Raw genomic sequence first — 19271 nt, 5'->3', positions numbered from 1 at the left:
GGAATGCCTCCTCCCTTCCCCTTTGCCCCCCTATTTTGCCTAATTCACTCTTACTCGTTCTTTGACTTGTCGAATCTCCCGGGCTGGACCGAGAACTCACACAACAACATTTGCCCACCTCAAGGTCGGAAACCAGTCTTGCTGCCTCTCTATAGCTCCAGCACCTGGCTTAGCAGGTACATAGCAAATTATGTACCTCAGCATGCATGCAAGAGCTAAGATTGGAGTTTCAACCCTATCTTCATACAAGCTGTGTGGCCTTGAGCATATCATTTCCCCTCTTTGGACTTCAGTAGTAACGGCCGTGTGTGCTGTGTGCTGTGCTTAGTTGCTGAGTTGTATCTGAGTCTTTGAGACCTCGTGGACTGTGGCCCGCCAGGCACCTCTGTCCATGGGGATTCTCCAGGCAAGAATACCAGAGTGGGTTGCCATGCCCTCCTCCTGGGGATCTGCTCAACCCAGGGATCGAACCCAGGTCTCCCACATTGCAGGCGGATTCTTTACCATCTGAGCCACCAGGTAGACCTGATAGAAGGTTTCATTTCCTCCACTGTGAAATGGACCTAATCTTTAAGGTCCCTCCAAATTCTAAGCAACATGCTTGCCACATCAATTCCACAGGCATAGTATTACCACATCCTAGTAGCATCTAAATGGTGTCCAGGATCAACTGTCGCCTGATGGCCAAGGACTCAGACTTGACCTCAGATGAAGAGGTTGTGAACACCTGATTGGTGTTTTCTTACAGACTCAGTCTCCTTGTCTCAAAAAATGGCGGTAATGCAAGGCCTGCCTCGGGTAGATGGGAGGACGGAGTGAGACGCTGTGTGTGATGTGGTATGTGGCCCCCTGCATGCCGGGTAACTGCAGAGGATGGCCCTGAGCAACCTACCTCACTTGATAGGATGTCACGAGAGCCGTGGGGTCCAGCATCTGAGGACTGGAGCAAGGTGTGCATTCTGTAATTCCAGACTTGCAAGGACGGGGCTCAGATTTTTCATCCAGGGACCCAAAAGGCTGGAAATAGCAAGCCTCCTTACCTGCCACAGGGGCTGAAGACTCCAAGTAGCATCACCAGCACCCTTGCCTGGGGAAGGCTCATCTAGGGGCTTGGGGTGTTTTGCTCTGTCTCCATCTAGACAGAGGGTTGTTTTATCTGCTTGTTTTTTTAAAGTAGAGGTTATCTAACCGTGTCCCCTTTGCTTCCTCCCTTGGGAAAATGTCCCGCTGCCTTTTGGGTGAGGCTAGCCCAGCCCTCTGAATGAGTTTGATGTGATCAGTCTTGATCAGCAAGATAAGCGGATGGGAGAAACAGCAACTATGCCACCTACGCATTGCTACTGGGTTGTGTTGCCATGGCTACCAAAGGCAGGGAAGCCAAAGAAGCAGAAGAAAAACAAAAGCCATGATATGTGTATCGTATGCGTCTGCATGTGAATGCTTGCACACCCCTGCAAGACAGCTGGAGAAAGGGAGAAGGTAGTCATTTTGGAAGTGAACAGACATTTTAACAACTGGATTGAAGTTGTCCAAGGTGCATCAACATTCCCATTCCCTGAGTGAGGTGACCCCCTTCAAGATGCCACATGGTCAGAACAGGCCCCGGCATCCTGGCCCCTGTCTCTCCCCTTCTTCTTCCTTGCCATTTGCCTCAACCCCGTCAAATGCTCTTCTGGAGTCTCCACATATGGCAGGTATGGTGCTGGGCACCTATGTTTCTTACCTGCTCTCATCCTCGCAATACTCCTGCGAGGCAGGGAGATACCCCTGCGAGGCAAGGAGATGCCTCCGCATGGCAGGGAGATGCCCCTGCGCAGCAGGTGGTGCTACTCCTACTGTGCAGATGGGGGATTAAGGAGGACAGCACAACCGGCTGTGAAGTCAGAAGGTCTGCATGAACCCCGGATCTGCCTTCTCCTCACTGAGTAACCTTCGGTTGCTGCTGTGTGTCCCAGTCCTTTCATCTGCAAGCAGTGGTACCAGCTCTTCCCTCTGGGATGGGGAGGGTTAGTACAGGCTGTGGCACATGGCAAGTGCCTAGAAGATGACTGCTGCTGGCCCTGAGTTTTCTCAAGGACGGACAGTGGGGAAGGAAAGTTTTTCATTCACTGTGAGTGCGCAACCCCTGCCATGAATGAGGGAATCGCATTACCATGGTTTCACCTCTGCTGGGGATGGGGAAAGACTGGCAGCCTTGTAGACAGTCGCTTCCCTCATAGCTCAGTTGGTAAAGAATCTGCCTGCAATGCAGGAGACCCCAGTTCGATTCCTGGGTTGGGAAAATCTGCTGGAGAAGGGATAGGCTACTCACTCCAGTATTCTTGGGCTTCCCTTGTGGCTCAGCTGGTACAGAATCTGCCTGCAATGTGGGAGACCTGGGTTTGATCCCTGGGTTGGGAAGATCCCTTGAGAAGGGAGAGGTTACCCACTCCAGTATTGTGGCCTGGACAATTCCACGGACTGTATAGTCCATGGGGTCACAAAGAGTCGGACACGATTGAGAGACCTTCACTTTCAAGTCACTCAGTCGTGTCCGACTCTTTGCAAACCCCGTGGACTATATAGCCTTCCAGGCTCCTCCATCCATGGAATTCTCCAGGCCACAATACTAGAGTGGGTTGCCATTTCCTTCTCCAGGGGATCTACCTGACCCAGGGATTGAACCCACGTCTCCCGCCTTGTGGGCAGATTCTTTACCAGCTGAGCTATTAGGTTCTCCAAGTGGGCTGCCCATCCAGAGCTCTGACTCTAAAACTTAAGCTCTTTCTGCTCATCATGCTCACCTGACTCAGATGCTGGGCTGACTTTCCCAACTTGGAGACATTCGGAGGAGGAGCGGCGGTGGCTGGCCTGTGCCTGGCAGGCAGGAGGGCGCTTGTCTTGGAAACACCCTGGGCACCGGCCCCTCAGCAACCCCCCGCCCGCCACCTCACAAAGCTCCCAGGCCTCTGGAGATGCTAGAAGGGTCTCCTTGACATTGTGGGTGAAGAGGTCTAACTGCTGACTAACTGCTTTGTTCAGGAACACAGAAAAAAGATAATTAGGTCTAGTGTTTTAAAAAGTGATTTGTGTGGTATATATATACAATGGAATATTACTCAGCCATAAAAAGAAGCACATTTGAGTCAGTTCTATTGATGTGGATGATCCTAGAATCTATTATACAGAGTGAAGTGAGTCAGAAAGAGAAAGATAAATATTGTATTCTAACACATGTAGACAGAATCTAGAAAAATGGTACTAAAGAATTTATTTACAGGGCAGCAGTGGAGAAACAGACTTAGAGAACAGACTTACAGACATGGGGAGAGGGCGAGATGTATGGAAAGAGTAACATGGAGACTTATATTACCATATGTAAAATAGATAGCCCACGGGAATTTGCTGTATGGCTCAGGAAACTCAAACAGGGGCTCTGTGTCAACCTAGAGGGGTGGGATGGGGAGGGAGATGGGCGGAGAGGTTCAAAAGGGAGGGGGTATATGTACACCTATGGCTGATTCATGCTGAGGTTTGACAGGAAACAACAAAATTCTGTACAGCAATTATCCTTCAATAAAAAGTAAATTAATTTTGAAAAGTGATTTGAATATTGGAGGGATGGTAATCTGGCATGTCATGGGCGTCACTAGGTTCTATCCCAGCTCCAGCGTTAATCAGCTTTGTTACTTTGGGCGAGTCTCTGCACCTCTCTGGACCTGGGTCTCCCCATCTCTAGCGCGAGAAGCCTGGAGCAATGGCAGTCACGTGGTCTCTCTAATGTGCCTGTGGCGCTGGGCTTATGCGACTCTGACCTCAGTTGCTCCTGGTATAGGCTTCTGTTCCTCACTGCTGAATCCTTACAAGACAGCAGCATTTACAGAACAGCATCCCTATCTGGTGTCCACAGGCTTTTCCAGTGAGATGCCAGTAATCTCTGGGGTTATCTCTCCCCGTTTTCCTTCTCTGTCTGGGTGGGGACAGGCTGAGTGCTCTTTGGAGAAGCACATATTAATAACAGAGACTTGTGTTTGCTCAGGCTTTTAGAGCTTACGAAGGCATTAATATTATCAGTCACACAGCTGGGATGGGGTAAAAAGCTTAGCGTCAACATCAAAGTTCCTGCTTTTAACAACCCACATTACCTATGTCTTCAAAAGATCTCCTTAAGTTGAAGTTGGAATTAACCAATGTGCATTAAACAAACCAACACATTCTGTTTGGATCTGATTTAAAAAGAAAAAGCCAGAACCCCTTCTCATATCCAGTTGCTCGGTTACTCATTCACCATATATTTATCAGATGCTTAATATGTGCCAAGCACTCTTTTGGATAACATGGTTAGAAGGTAGAGTCAAATACAGCAGTTGCCCTCCAGGGGCTTCGAAACCCAGAGAAGCCACATATGGGTCCACCCCCATTTGTAAGTGCTGGACTAACGAGGTGAGCTGCGGTATGCAAAATTGGAAGGAACATGGGTTCAGGAGTTTGAATCCTGGTTTTGCACCATGATTTTGCCACTAACAAAGAGTCCACGGGTAGTTCACCAATCTCTCTGAACCTGTCAGTAGTAATGCCACTTGGGATCTCTGTTGGAGTTTAAAAGACATTGTGCACACAAAGTGCCTAGGGACAGTGCCTGTTGCCTATGGGCAGTTAATATCTATTTATGCTTATTATTAATCATCAGCTCTGCGGGAGGGCAACGTGTGGCTTGCCAATTCCACCCTGGCCAAGGGCTGAGGAGGTGCCGCGTGGGTTGTGCCCTGAAGGATAAGTGGGTCTTTCCTAGGTGGGAATCCTGGTTCGAAGTGATGGGGCGAGGGTGAGGCAGGGGGCACTTCAGGTGGACAGAAAGCATCAAAGGGCTGGCAAGCCCCGTGAGTAAGGTGCTCTGGCTGGTTGGTGGGGGTGGGGTGGAGCAGAAGATAATGACAGATTATTGTGGAAGGTAAGTTGGGGTCATAGACTGTAAAAGACACCATGCTAAGGAAGTTAGCCATGGTTTTACAGTAAAGGGGAGACCCTGGAAGTTTGGAGTGTGTGCTAGGGAAATAGGGATGCAAGTCGCAGGGTTGAGGATGGGACAAGGCTGGAGGTGAAGAAATGGACTGTGAGGGAGTTCAAAGGCCAAGGCGAGAGACGATGAGGGCCTGAGCTATAGCTCATGGGGGCAAGAGGACAGAGTGAGAGGTGATTCGAGAGGCGCTGGTAGATTGTTGGGGGGAGAGGATGCTCACGAGAGGCAGACCAGGGTGACTGTTTTTGTTTGTTTTGTTCTGACCATCTACTTGGGTGAATGGTGGGGACATTACTTAAGAAGGAAAAAACTTATTGCAAGGCTTAGGAATAATGTTAGGGTTCCGCTTTGAACTTGTGTTTGATGTGTGAAGTCTGGAAGGCAGGTTCAGAGCTCAGGAGAAAAGCATGGTCCAGGGCAGAGATCAAGATGCTGGCCACCCCGGTGTGGTAGCCCCCACTGTGGGAAAGCGAGGGATTTCCCCCTCAGGCATAGTTTCCCCTATGAAAGGAGAAAGGGGAGTAGACCAGAACTCTGGGAAGCATCAGTCTCCTCGGGTCCAGCCAGAAAGGGGAATCACACTGGACATGGCCCCATGGGTCCCAGGGGGCAGGGGCCACAGCCCAGGGCCTCCCCATGGTACTGACTCCGAAGGGAAGACAGAAGACAGAGCAGAGCCCAGCCCTTGGGCAGGGGCCTTGGGATGTGGGCAAACTGCGGGCACTTGAGTCCACAGCTTAGTTCCCGGTGGTCCCACACCCACCTCAGGATTTCTCGGTTTGTCTGGGTCTCCAACTTGAGATTTGGTCTTGGACCGTGTCACTTCCCGTCATTGGGCCTCAGCTTTCTCCTTTCCCTGGGGGTGGTCCCAGGTGGACAGACGCCTCCGGTGGCTCTCCATCCCCTGATGCCGCACATTGACCCTTGAGGAGGCCTTGGCCTTGCTGGCTGTGAGAGTCTCTGTCCCTGAAACGAGGTGAGAGTGATATCAGTCAAAACTGTTTCTAGAAGCAAGTCGTGTCTGGGTGATTCCTGCAAATAACAAAGAAATGAGGGTGAATTTACCTAGGGCTGAGTTTGTATAAAACAAATTCCCTGGCTTTCCAATTTCCCTTCACCCCGAGGTAACCCTTTTTCTACTTTGCCTTTGGCCACGGGTTTCCCTCCTTACCCACTCTGGCCTATAATAACAACAAAAACAACTGGCCCTAAATATGCAGCCTTTTCTGAGAAAAGAGGAACCCGCTGGATTCTTTCCTCCGGGAGTGGACCCCCCAGATTGAGACCTGGGAAGGGAGCTGGTCACTGGCTCTGCGTGGCAGGACGTTCACCTTTTCTCCTGACTCAGGAGGGTGCTGCCCTGACCCTGAGATTGGCCTGAGGGAAGGGGACTGTCGTTGACTGGGCTCTTGCACCTCACCTGGAGGTTCCTGCCTGGAAACCCCTAGAAACCCCAACAGGCCGGAAAGGTGGACCTTATGCCTGCTTCAGATGTGTGGAAATGAAATCTCAGGGAAGTCAGGTCTCATAACTAAGGCCCACAACTCAGGGCCGTAGACCAAGACTCAAACCCAGGCTGGTATTCACTTCCAAATCCAAGGTTCCCTCCCTACCCCCACATCAAGCTCCTTTCTCAGGCAGAAAGGCTTTTGCCTCCAGGGCAAGGTATTCTTCAAGCCTCAGTTTCCTTATCTTTAAAACGATAATAAAAATTCTGGCTGTGCGCCCCTGTGCGGTCTGAAACAGATAATGGATGTGAAAGTGGTTTTAAACTGTAAAGCATTAGGTCTGAGTCAGTCATTGTATAATGTTATTATTCCCTGGGCAGGGAAAGATCAAGTTTTAACTGTCCAGCAGATAAGGCAATCTGTCTGATTTTTAAGGATTTCGGATATGGGGAAAGGTGACTTTTCCACCCAAGCCTCGAGAGTCTTGAAATTTTCTCCAGGGAATCCCTCACTGCTATCTAGCTCCTGATGGAAACTGTATTTTGAGGGTGGAGTTCCTTTTATTCAAATTGTCCTTGATTTGGTAAAAGAGTGTATCTGGCAACTTATCCTTCCCCACATCTTCCAGTGAGCCGAGATCTTGGGCGTCAGTAGCCTGGGAGTCGCTGTAATCCCCAGAACTGATAGCATCATCTGAACAGTCCTGGCTCCTGGCTCTATATCACGCATTGGGGCACATTCTTCAATTTTCCCTGGATCACTATTTAACTGGAGATGGACTTTGAGCTCTGGTATCCTCAGAGCCCCAGACAGAACATGGCTGATACCAGGAAGCTGATCAGTTACTGCTTCTTCATTTTTTCAGTGTGATCATTTATCCCTATATATATATATATATATATATATATATATATATATATATATATATATATATGAGCATCTGTATCTGCTCCAAACCGCACCAGGGCCCAGGGATACCATGATGAATAAAATGGAGGGAGGTGACAGTCTATTGGAGGAGACAGAGTAAGAAAAGAAGGGCAAGTTATAACTACTAGCTGGAGTTTCCCCTGTGGCTCAGTGGTGAAGAATCCGCCCGCCAATGCAGGAGACACGGGTGAGCTCCCTGACTGCTGAGGCACAACTACAGAAACCCGAGTGCCCGAGAGCCTGTGGTCCACACCCAGAGACGCCAGGGCGGTGAGAACGCCACACACCGCCACGCAGAGCAGTCCCCGCTTGCCGTGACGAGAGAGGCCTGCGCACCGCAGCAAAGACCCGGCACAGCCAGGAAAAGAGAGACGTGAAATTATGTGAAAAAAACACAACTAACTACCGATTGTGACTTATCCTGTGATGAAAAGGTCCTGAGAGCCGAGGGAGCGTGGAGAGAGGGCCCTGACCTGCTTGCTGCAGGAGGGGGCTCTAAAGGGCAGGGTGGTGTTTAGGGGTGCTGGCTGCAGAGAGAGCACCTCTGAGTTGAAGGGGCAGCAGGGGCGGAGGCCCTGCACAGTGGGGAGCTCGTATGTGAGCGAACCTGCTGGAGAGACTGTGTGCCTGGGGCGCAGAGGCAGGGGCGGGGGCCTCGGCCTGGGAAGGACTGTGGCCTTTATCCCCGAGAGTGATGAGAAGGCACTGAGAAGTTTTGAGCAGGGGAGTGACAAGACCACATGTGTGTCTTAAGGTCACTTGGGCAACAGCGTGGAGAATGGATTGGAGCTGGGCGAGCGTGGAATCAGGGAGACTGGCTGGGATTATGAACTCAGAGAGCACAAAACCCCTCTGCGTCCCCCGGCAGAGAGCTGAGTGCGGTTTGGATCTTGGAGCCACCCCCAGCGAGTGTGCAAGGTCGGGAAAGTCGCTAAGCCTCCTGTTTCCCCACGCATCCATGTCTGTAAAATGGGGGAAAGACAACTTCCCTTGCCTGACTAATCTTTCCCCCTTAATTCCATAAGTTGAATACCAGTTGGGAGTCCTTTGCAACATGGGCTGGGAAGAGGCTGCCAAAACCAGCCACTGTAGGGCCTGTTTGCCTTGGCAGGTGTGGACCACCTGATCATCCTTACACCCGTTCCATAGACCAGCTGCGTGGCCACAGATGTGTGGCTGGTCTCCTGAGCTGAGTTCCAAGCAGAGAGAAGTAACAGCAGCCGGATGCCCCGTTACTGATGGGGAAGGAAATGGCACCCCACTCCAGTATTCTTGCCTGGAGAATTCTGTGGACAGAGGAGCCTGGTGGGCTGCTGTCCATAGGGTCGCACAGAGTCAGACACGACTGAAGCGACTTAGCATGCATGCATGCATTAGAGCAGGAAATGGCACTGTACTCCGGTATTCTTGCCTGGAGAATCCCAGGAACAGAGGAGCCTGGTGGGCTGCTGTCTATGGGGTCGCACTGAGCTGGACACGACTGAAGCGCCTTAGCAGCAGCGGCAGTCCCGTTACTGATGGCCCCAGCTCGCCCTGCTGCCAACACCTGGAATGAGCCCCGGGAGCATCCATCCTTTCTTCCGCTTCTGTGAGCTTCAGCTCTCCTATCAGTGAAACAAGCCTGTGCGCATCGATCCTTCCAGGCGATATCTGTGACATGCTGCTATAGGTTAGACCCTGGGGACACAAGACAGACCTATCTCCTTCCCTTGCTTCACATCTCATTGCACATAAAACTATGTATATGAAAATGCTCTTAAAAATTCTAAGACTCTTTGTACTTAGAACTACTGTAAAAGGAGGGTTGAGCTAGAAATCTGAAAATTCTGCTTCTGACCCCCTAGTTCTCTTACAAGGTAACTAGACCTGGAACACTTGTCCATTGACCTGGAGTCGACAGGCCTGTTTCTGCAGGCAGATGAAGCCGTTTATATATCGCAGCTCTATCTATCCTTGAAATCTGGATCCTCTTCCCAAATTCTGTACCTGGCTTCCCTTAACACTTCCTTTTTTCTCATTTTAAAGACTCGACGTTTGCTTTTGACTCTCAGTCCCCTCCTTATATTGAGTCCAGGGGTCTCAAATGCGTGACACCTACAGTGGCTCTGTAGGGAATATGATGAGCGCTGCATGCATGGGGAAAGCTGGGGCTGTGGTAAAAGAAAGGGGGTTTGTGCAGTTTGAAGGGAGAGCTTTCTTTCAGCTCCAGAAAAATTCTTTTATTCAAAGAGGCGGGCTGGATCTAATTTCCGTTCTCCTTTAAAACACCTCGGTTTTGTCCTTTTCTACCCCCCCGCCCTCCCATCACACCGTCCTCCAGAGCCAGATGACAGTAGCAGTCTCATGCATGGCCTTCCAGCCCACTGTTTTACCTTTCTGAATCTCCCCACTTCCTCCCTTCTTCAAGAAACGACACTGACTCCCTGTAGACCCCAAGTCAGTTCACTGCATTTTACCTGGGATTGACTGAACACACACCAGGACAGGTATGGTATTGGATGTTGTGGAGACCAAAAGCATGAGTTAACAATCAACAATTCTGTCACTTAAAAATTGCATGGACTGGGAGAGGGTTTAACCTTTGTGTTACTGACCTTAGAGTCTGGTGAAAATAACAGACTCCACTCCCAGAAAAAGACACAATACAAACAGCTAACTGCACATCATAAATACTAACTACAGACTGTGATGCATCCTGTGAAGAAAAGGTCCTGAGAGCCAGCAGAGGATTAACAGAGGGGCCTGACCTGCGTCCCAACCTGGACACCCCTCTTCTAAGCCCCAGAGGTTAAGAACCCCCCTCCTTAAGAAAGTGAAGCGCTCAGGGCTTCGTGTGATGCAGAGAAGGGCGATGCTTCATTCTTGCCAGGGAAGCCCTAATGCGGGAGACACGATGTCGCAGGAAATCAGAGTCCTGGATTTGAGCTTCCACCTGCTGGATATGTGCCCTAGGGCCAGTCCCGTAACCTTTCTGAGCCTTACCTTCCTCATCTGTATAACGGCAGTAAACGCTCCTCCTTTCACAGAGAAAATGAAATAAGCAAGGCGAAGCGCGGGCTGGCACGTCACTCAGAGTGTCGGGACCTTCTTTGCTCCTTGGCCTCTCCCGGCTTTGCCTGTGCTCCTTTTTTCATATCACCCCCAAATGCAAGTTGGTTAAAGTGTCTGCCTCCCATGCGGGAGACCGGGGTTCGATCCCTGGGTCAGGAAGATCCCCTGGAGAAGGAAATGGTAACCCACTCCAGTATTCTTGCCTGGAGAGTCCCATGGACAGAGAAGCCTGGTAGGTTACAGTCCACGGGGTCGCAAAGAGTTGGACTGAGCGGCTTCACTTTCACTTTCCCTTTGGTGCTATCAGGACCCATCTGTCTGCTGGGGGAAATCCTCCTGCTCCCCAAGCCCAGAATGTCTGTTTGTCCCTGCCCTCTTTCTTTTGCTCTGTCCTTACTGCTCAAACATTCATTCACTCACGCCTCTCAATGATAGACTGAAAGATTCTCCAGGCTTCTCAGATTCCTCCCTCTTCTGGACAAGCCTGGAATCTCCGTGTGTGTGTGTGTGTGTGTGTGTGTGTGTGTGTGTGTGCACGGGTGTGTAGGAGAGGGATGGGGTGGGAGGAAATGCTTCCATCTTAGGTTCCTTGTCTGTGCCTGGTCCCTTGCAGGCCAGACACATCAGGTCTTTCTGACCTTCCTCTCTGTCCTCGCGTTTAATCAGCCACCAAGTCCTCTCCAGGCCTCTGGCAAATGATCTTTTCGTTCACTGGCATTGCTGTTCCTCAGGTATCAACTCTTAACTGATGTTTTTCTGGACCTTGGCAAGCTCCTCCTTAACAAATTTTCCGAGCTGTTATCCCACTTCCAATCCATCCTGGGCCCAGGCACCAAACTTAATTTGAAAATGACAGTCTCTTTTCATCTTTGTGTCTGGGGCATACAACACAGAGCTTAGCCGATAGAAAGTGATTATGGTAGATTAAAGACGGCCCCTGATTCTTTGCTATTGTTTCTATTGAGCAGTGATGTCTAATTCCCTTCCCTTGGAATCTGTGCTGGTCTTAGACATTTGCTTAACCATAGACTGTGGCAGAAACAAGGTTCTGGGACTTTTGAGACAATTTCGTAAGAAGTCTTGCAGCTTGCATTTAGATCTCTTGGAATACCTTCTGTTAGAGCCATGGGCTACCATGTACAAAGTCCAGTTATTCTGAAGCCACCAGGCTGTGAGAAAACCCAAGCCACATGGAGAAGTCAGTTGTAGAAGTGTTGGTCAGCAGGCCAGTGGAGCTCCCAGCCCCCAGAGATGTGAAGCCATTTGGGAGTGGACCCTCCCGCATTCCGCTGAGTCTAGGAGTGTCAGAGACGAACTGCCCAGCTGAGGCCTTCCCAAGGTCCTGGCCCACAGAATCATGACCAAAATAAAACAGTTGTTCGAAGACTGTCAGTTTGGGTGTAGCTCATTACCTATCAGTAATAACCAAAATGGGCTTCCCGGGTGGCACTGGTGGTAAAGAACCTACCCGCCAGTGCAGGAGAGGCAGGAGACACAGGTTCGGTCCCTGGCTTGGGAAGATCCCCTAGAAAAGGAAATGGCAACATACTCCAGTATTCTCTCCTGGGGACTCTCACATACAGAGGAGCCTGGAGGCCTGCGGGCCTTAGGGTTGCAGAGTTGGACACACTGAAGCGATTTAGCATGCACACAATAACCACAACAGTGCTCAAAAACTGCTGAGTGAATGAATAGTTCTTTTGCTGCAGGGTGCTAACGGCGTCACTGCCCTATTCGAGAGTGCCTCATGGCTCCCTCTTGCCCGAGCAATAGTGTTTTGTGCCCTTAGTCGGCATTCAAGGTTCTTCATCATTAGGCTTCAGCCTGCTTTTCAGACCTTACTGTCTGCTCTCCCTTGGGGTGGATCCATCCTACACTGACGTTTGTTTGAGCTGTTTCCCAATGCAGACACTTTTCCAGCAATATGTCTTTCCAGCAATATGCCCTTTCCTCTCATAGCCTCACCTCAGAGGTCCGCAATCAATTGTCCTTGTGACTCAGATGCCTCCTCTGGTTGCACAGGCCAGCAGGGAGCCTGCCTCCTCGCTCCGGCCCAGGTTTGTTTGCTGGTTTGTTTAGCGCCTCTTTCAGTGCACACCTGGTTCTTTCTTACCTCCTCTCCTGCATTGTAAGCTCCTTGTTTTGGGGAGGGGGTGAGTGAGAGAGGTCCTGGCACCTTACAGGGTACACAAAAATGTCCTGTGTGGCGTCCCAGGCATGGATCCTAGCAGAGCCTGAGTTGAGCCTGGACAGCACGTAATGTTGCATGCGGGATCTTCCAAGCCAGGTGGATGTCTGCTTGAATGGGGGAGGGGTATTTAGAGGAAGTGTAGGCTTTAGCATAAGCTCAGATTTTTGAGCCATCACCATGTCACTGACTGTATCACTTTGGGTGAAACGCTTCAACTTTCTGAGCTCCAATTTCCTTATTTGGAAACTAAAGAGTTCAGATGAGAATGTATATAAAGGGCCTAGCTCAGCTCTTGGCACATGGCAAGCCATTAATAACTGTTCACTGAACAGATGCAACAGGATGGTTGATCACCTTCCTGACGATCAGTTACAATTATGGCAGTATTGGAGAGAAGGCTCTCTCACGCCCCTCCCCCACCAATACATAAAAACTGGGGAGAGGGGAAGGGAAGAGTGAAGAGGCACCATGGAGACCCAGTCACCCTCAGCTGTATTAATCTGTGTGATCTTCAGCAAGCCCTGGTGAGGTCTCAGTCTTCTCATCTGTAAATCGAGGGGTGGGCATTGGAATCTAAGCTCCCCTCCAGCTTGGGCATTCCAAGAGCATTAAAGAAAAAGGATGAATCACCCCTTCAAAATACCAGTATGGGCTGGGCCCTCCGCCTGCTGTCCACGTCCAGCACAGCTAAGAGCTCTTAATGCACAGCCAGCCTCCCCCTGCAGCTGCCACCAAACTTCAAGCCCCTTTCCCAGGAGTCTCAGAAGCAAGACTGATAATGGACCCCTGGCCTTCTCCATCTCAACAGGGAACCAGATCCCATTCCCAGACTCCAGGGGCCAGAGGGCCCTCCCCTAAGGGGGCTGGCTTTCCGAGGACATTTGGCCTCCCTTGTGCTCAAGTGTGGGGGTGCTGGAAGGGGGAAGGAAGGGAAAAAAGAGAAGAGTTGATAGCAGAAGAGGGTTGATGAGTGAATTCGGGCAATAGGGCCAGGAGGACTAGGGTGCTGGGAAACCTTGCCATTCTCTCACAGGATTTTGAAAAAGTAGAAGTGTCTGTATCAGTAATAGTGATAAATCTCCATTCTGGGGGGCGGGGGGGGGGCGTGGTCCCTCAGCAGCTGCATAAATTCATAGACACGGGCTGTCAAAGCCTCAGAAGACACTGAGATCAATTTTCCTTCTTACAGGAGGTAGGCACGAGGTGACCGCAGAGGACAGTTTCTGGCCTCTCTGCCCAGAGCTCTCTACTCCTTTCCGCGTTGATGCTATTATTAGTATTATCAACATTAATAATAATGGAGACGTAACCGGCTGCACGTTAGTCACAAGGTTCCAGGAGCCAGCACCGCCTTCGCTCTCTTGGGCTGGCTGGGTTCTGCTGGATCTTCTCTGCTGGTCTGGAACCGCTGCGGGTCTGCCCTTTGGGTCTGTCTGTCCAGGGGTCTGTCTATTGCTGGTCACGTCTGCAGCCCGGGTCCTCCTAGCTCCCGCGGACTCCCGCTCTGAAAGCCGAGAAGCTCGCCGGCTGCGAGCGGGTTTTCCAAGTGGGCAGGGGTGGGGAGGAGGGGCAGGCGGGCCTGAGGGCGGAGGGAGGAGGGGGCGTCGCGAGGGGAAGACCTCGCATTGTAATCCAATGACATTGCCAGCGTGGGGGCGGGGGCGCTGGCCTCGGCGCGCTCTCCGAGTTTTGGCTGCCCGCCCAGCTGGGAATAACTCTCTTCGCATAATTCGCGTGTTTACCAGGCATGAAAATTCTTGCTTTCGGCTCCCCCCGCCCCGTAAGCCCCCTCCCCTTCCCCCCCGCCCCACCTCCCCCGCCCTGTGCAAGAGAAATTCTGTCTAAAAAAATATTGGCCCGGGGCACAGAAAGTTTTGCATAAATTCATAAGTGATGAATGGCTGATTTTAACATTATTTGGGTATTTGTCAGAACTTAACAAATATACATGGGGACGGCGGTTCATAAACTTAAACATCTCAATATCCCCTTTCTTCTGGAAATAAATTACGTTTGTTTGCCGGGCTTGGAGTCTTAAGGTAGCCGACATTAGGAATATTTTAAAAGCCATCATCCATCGAGCATGTCTCCCAGGCGCCAGGAAGATTAAATGAAAGAATCATAAGATGGAGGTCTTTAACTTTTAATCCTTTTACAATGAAGCCTCAGATAGTCGCGGGGGCAGGGTGCCCTCTCTGGGGGGAATAATGCCGTTATTCCTCTGCTCTCAGTTAATGAATACCCGAACGTCTGTCCCACGGCTGACGGAGGCAGCGCCGGGGAGGGGGTCCGGCTCCCGAGCCAGGCTATTGAAACGAGGAGCCACCGAGGCTGCGTCGGGAGGGAAGAAAGCGCCCGGCTGGAGGGACGGGGCGGGCGGGGCCGGGGGCTCGGCGGCTGCGCCGGGGACTAGCGCAGGTTTGAAATAATTAGCATAGATTCCCCGGGACTCCGGCCTGGGGGGCGGGACGCCGGGAGGGAGGCGCGGGGAGGTGGCCAGGGGGTGGGGAGGGAGCACAGCAGAGCGACTTCGGAGTCCAAGATAAATAAAAGGAGTGCTGAGCGGTGTCAGGAAGCCGGCCCACGTGGAGCGGCGCGGATGGGCGCCACCGCGGGCTGAGGCGCAGGGACGCGCGTGAGGCGCAGGGACGCGCTGGCTTCTCGAGGGGTGGTGTGGGGGGCATGTTTTGCACGTCCCTTTAAGAGGTCACAGGCCTGTTGCCCCCTATAGCACCCACACGCTCAAAGATCTGACTCCGATTTCGCCTCCCTCTCCCACCCCCACGTGGAGTAAGAGTCCAGAGGGGGGCACACCCGGTGCCCAGCTGCAGATCCCCGGGGGTGACGTCTTTTCACCCAAATTCGGACTTCTCTGAGCCCTCCTTAGGTCTCAGGGGAGGGAGGAGGAGGTGAGTGTCAAATCTCCCAGCTACCTCCAGCAATTCTGTCCGAGGGCCTGGATTTCGGGGCCTCAGACCTGCAGGACCCTGGAGGCTGTGAGTGTCGATTCCAAGGGATCGCCTCCCCATCGCTTCCGGGAGTGCAAAGGGTTAACGCGGGCGGGTTGTTGCGGGGGGGGGGGCGGTGAGAAGCGGGAGGGGTGGCGGGATCTGGGTGGGCGCGCTCTGATCTCCCTCCTCCACCCCCCCATTCCTCGGGGGTCAAGTTTCAGCGGCACTCCGCCCCCAGGGTAGGTGTGAAAGACACGTGTCCCCATTGTGAAGGGCCTGTCAGGCAGGACAAAGCGGCCGCCCACCCTCCCCCCCCCACCCCCGCCCCTCGGCCCAGCCTGGGGTCAGCTCCAGGGGGCCGGCTGGGTGTCGAGGTCACGATGGGCCCGAGCTTTGGTGACATAGGGAGAAAAGGCTGGGAGACTGGGAGGAGGCCACGTGATGCTCAAGTGAGGAGTTTGAGAATAGCCCCCCCCCCCAACGAAAAACTGAGCGGTCACTTCCATCACCCCAGAAGAAGGGATGAGCCCCTTCTCCCAACAGGCAGCGTAAGCACAGCGGCACCCCCTACCCGCCCCTCCCACCCCCAACCCCCCATCAATCACCAACACAGAGAATCGCAGTGTGGAGCGCAGTCGGTTTTAGTGGTTTTCTTTAATCCTGCTCTGCACTTCTTTCTCATTTACTACACGGGATATTATAAAGAATAAATAGCAGATACTCTTAATTTACAATGATTAGTCATTCCATTTGTTCTCTATATTTACAATAACTGTAAAATAACATTGAACTCTATAGCTTCTTCGAGGTCCAAGGAAAACCAAAACACTTTCCGAAGAATGGAAAATAGCTTTTTAAAAGTCCCTCTACAAAAGTTCTCCCCTCTCTTTGTACTTTAAGAAAAAATAACTTTCCCCCCCCTCCCCTGCTTCGCCATGCGAAGGGCACTGTAATATAAATAGCAGGTTAACATTATTAGCAACAACCAGAATAAGTCTCTCTTTTCTCTGTTCGTTTTTTCCTTTTGCTTAAAATTTTTTTTAAAAATACAGTAGAAGCCGGTAACTTTTAACGTATAATACTGACCTTTTAATAAGTAAATTAAAACTGGGACCGTATATACACACAGATATACATTCCTACACAGTTAAACAGTGCATTACATGAACCAGAAAGCTAGGTCTCTGTAGCAAAAAAAAAAAAAAAAGTTCATTGAATCCCCTCGCGAGAGGGTGGTGGAACCGGTTGGAGACCGTGCGGGGGGCGACGGTGGGGATCGATCAAGTGTCCGGGTGCGGGCGGGGGGCCCTGAGCTCTAGCAGGAGCACTTGCACTCGGAAATGATGGGGTACTGGATGGGAATCCAGCCGCAGCGCTGGCCCCCGCGCCGCTGACAGCGCCACCGCAGCACCGTGAGGTGCACGGACTTGGACGGCTTGCACACCATGCCCTCGGGCACCGAGCAGGAGCGCTTGCTGAAGCAGCTGCCCACCTTCACGTAGCGCGGCCAGAAGCGGCTGCCCAGGTCGTTCCACGCGTACAGCACCGGGCAGAAGGTCTGCGACCACAGCCACATCTGTAGCTTCCTCCTCAGCTTCTTGCTCAGGCGCTGCTTCTTGCCCGGGGCCAAGCCCTCGGAGAACTCCAGCGCTTTGATCTCGCTCGGCATGGCCCCCGACGGCCGCTGCCGCAGCAGCTGGTCCAGCTCGGCTAGGTCCTCGGCGCCCCCGGCCGCCACCCCGCCCCCGCCCGGCCGGTCCTCAGGGGGCGAGGTGGCCATGAATCCCGGGTCGTAGTGGCCCCCGAGCAGCGAGCGCAGCAGCGTCTCGTTCAGATCCTTCTCCTTGGGGTCAAAGATAGGGTCCGGGTGTTCGATGAGGTCCACCAGGGGCAGGTTGTCGCTGGGAGCCGGGCGGATGTGGAGATAGTGCTGGCCGCCGGCCGGTGCCACCCGCAGCCCCAGGACCACCACCAGGGCGTAGAGGGTGACCCCCAGGCTGGGGCAGCGCTCCATGCCTCCGGCGCGCGCCCGGGGCTACTGCTTCGTCCCGCGTCCCCGGAGGAGAGCACGCCGAGCCGGCGGCGCCGCCGCGCTCCCCCGTCTCTCCGGAGGCGGCTCACCCGAGGCTGGGCAGGCGCAGGGCCGGCAGCATGAGTCGCCCGCAGAGCCCTTCGCGCGGCGCCGGCTCCCACCCGGGCGGAAAGGAGGCGCGCGAGCGGGCCGCCACTCTCCTCCCGGCTCTACGCGGGCAGGCGGCCGCGGCGGGGCATCCGAAACCACTCCAGGGCGACCGCGGGCGCGGGGGGCGCCGGCTGCTCGCTGCCTTCCCGGGCCGGCGGCGGCGCGGGGCGCGTGGACTGGCCGCTCTCCCCGCCTCCTTCTCCCGCGGCTCGTCGTCCGGCCGCTCGGGGCAGCGCCGCGGCTCGGGGCCGGTCCTCGGGGCACTTCCCTCCGCCCGCCCGGGGCTCGGCGGCCGGCTCTGCCCGGCGGACTCCAGCGGCGGCGGCGGCGGCGGCGGCGGCGGCGTCCGCGCACGTTGGCACCGGTTTGTCTGTCTCGCAGGGTCCAAGCCTTTAAATTTCCTGCACTTTCAGCTCCATCACCATGGAAACCACTGACTCTCTCGGCGTTGCCCCCTCCCCCTTCTTCCCCCCAAACAACAACCCCACCCCCCACTTCTCCACCCCCGAGGAGCCGGAGCCGCACAGGCTCTGGGGGAAGCCGCCTGCACTCGCCGCGGAGGCGGCGGCGGCGGCTTCGAAAGCGCCCGGGCTGTGCCCCGCCGGACCCAGATGCCCCGGGAAGCCGACAGCCCGGCTGCCCGCCGGAGCTCACAGGCGGCGGCGGCGGCGGCGGTGGCGCTTGGCAGGTCTCCGCGCAATTTTCTCTCTCCCCCACCACCCACCCCCCTTCTCCTCCTCCGGCAAAATGCACCGCCCCCCTCCTTTCTCCTGGAGCAATGCAACTGGGGCTCTAGGCGCCCCGCCAGGGCCGTCCCGGGGAAGGCTCGCGGCTGCGCTGGAGCCGGGCTGGAGGGTGCAGGGCTGGTTCTGGGGGGTGGTCGAGGCGGGGGTGGGAAGATCCTCACTAGCTGGGGACTCTGCCCCGGGAGGGGAGCTGCGGGGCGGTGCTGGGGGCTCGCTTCTCGGTGTAGTTCGGTGCAAGGAATGTCTCCATGTGCAGGGAGCTTTTTCCCCGGGCGCGTCTCGCCTTCTCTCCCGGGCTGAGTCCCCTCCCCCTCCCCCCAACGCGCGCGCACAGACACACACACACACACACACACACACACACACACTCACACACAGACACACACACACTTTGCTCCGGAGGACTCCAGGAGCCGCAGCGTTGCGCAGCGTGATGCAATTCCTAGGAAGCCTCCGGCCCGAGTGTTCCCCGGGCTCTCAAGGGGGGTCCGCTCCTCACCCTCCCCGTCCCCTCGGCCGGGCCCTGCACCCTGAGTGGCCGAGCTGGAGGGGCGCGTCCGGCTTCTGGGGCTCCCCTCGCCCGCCCGGCTCCGCGCGGCCGCCGCTCCCCTCCCTGGGGGCGGCGCGCCCTCTGCCGGTCCGCGGCGAGCCCTGCACCCGGGGCTGGAGGCGGGGGCCCGGAGAGGTGGCTTGGTCTGTTGTCCGCTTGGCCGGACTCGGTTTGTTTCAGTGTCCGCGTCGTTGTGTGGACGTGGACGTGCTGATGTGCGTGT

General features: G+C 54.0%; 1 protein-coding gene across 1 annotated transcript; it reads right to left on the bottom strand.

Moving 5' to 3' along the window:
- Positions 1-16885: 16885 nt before the first annotated feature.
- On the bottom strand, positions 16886-17590 carry NOG (noggin). Its single transcript, NM_001174110.1, is given in 1 exon segment — positions 16886-17590. A coding segment is annotated over 1 exon segment (699 nt). The 5' UTR covers positions 17585-17590.
- Positions 17591-19271: the final 1681 nt, after the last annotated feature.

Source organism: Ovis aries, chromosome 11 (genome assembly GCF_016772045.2).
Source record: "Ovis aries strain OAR_USU_Benz2616 breed Rambouillet chromosome 11, ARS-UI_Ramb_v3.0, whole genome shotgun sequence".
Taxonomy (NCBI): Eukaryota; Metazoa; Chordata; class Mammalia; order Artiodactyla; family Bovidae; genus Ovis; species Ovis aries.
This window is presented reverse-complemented; position numbering and strand designations above follow the sequence as displayed.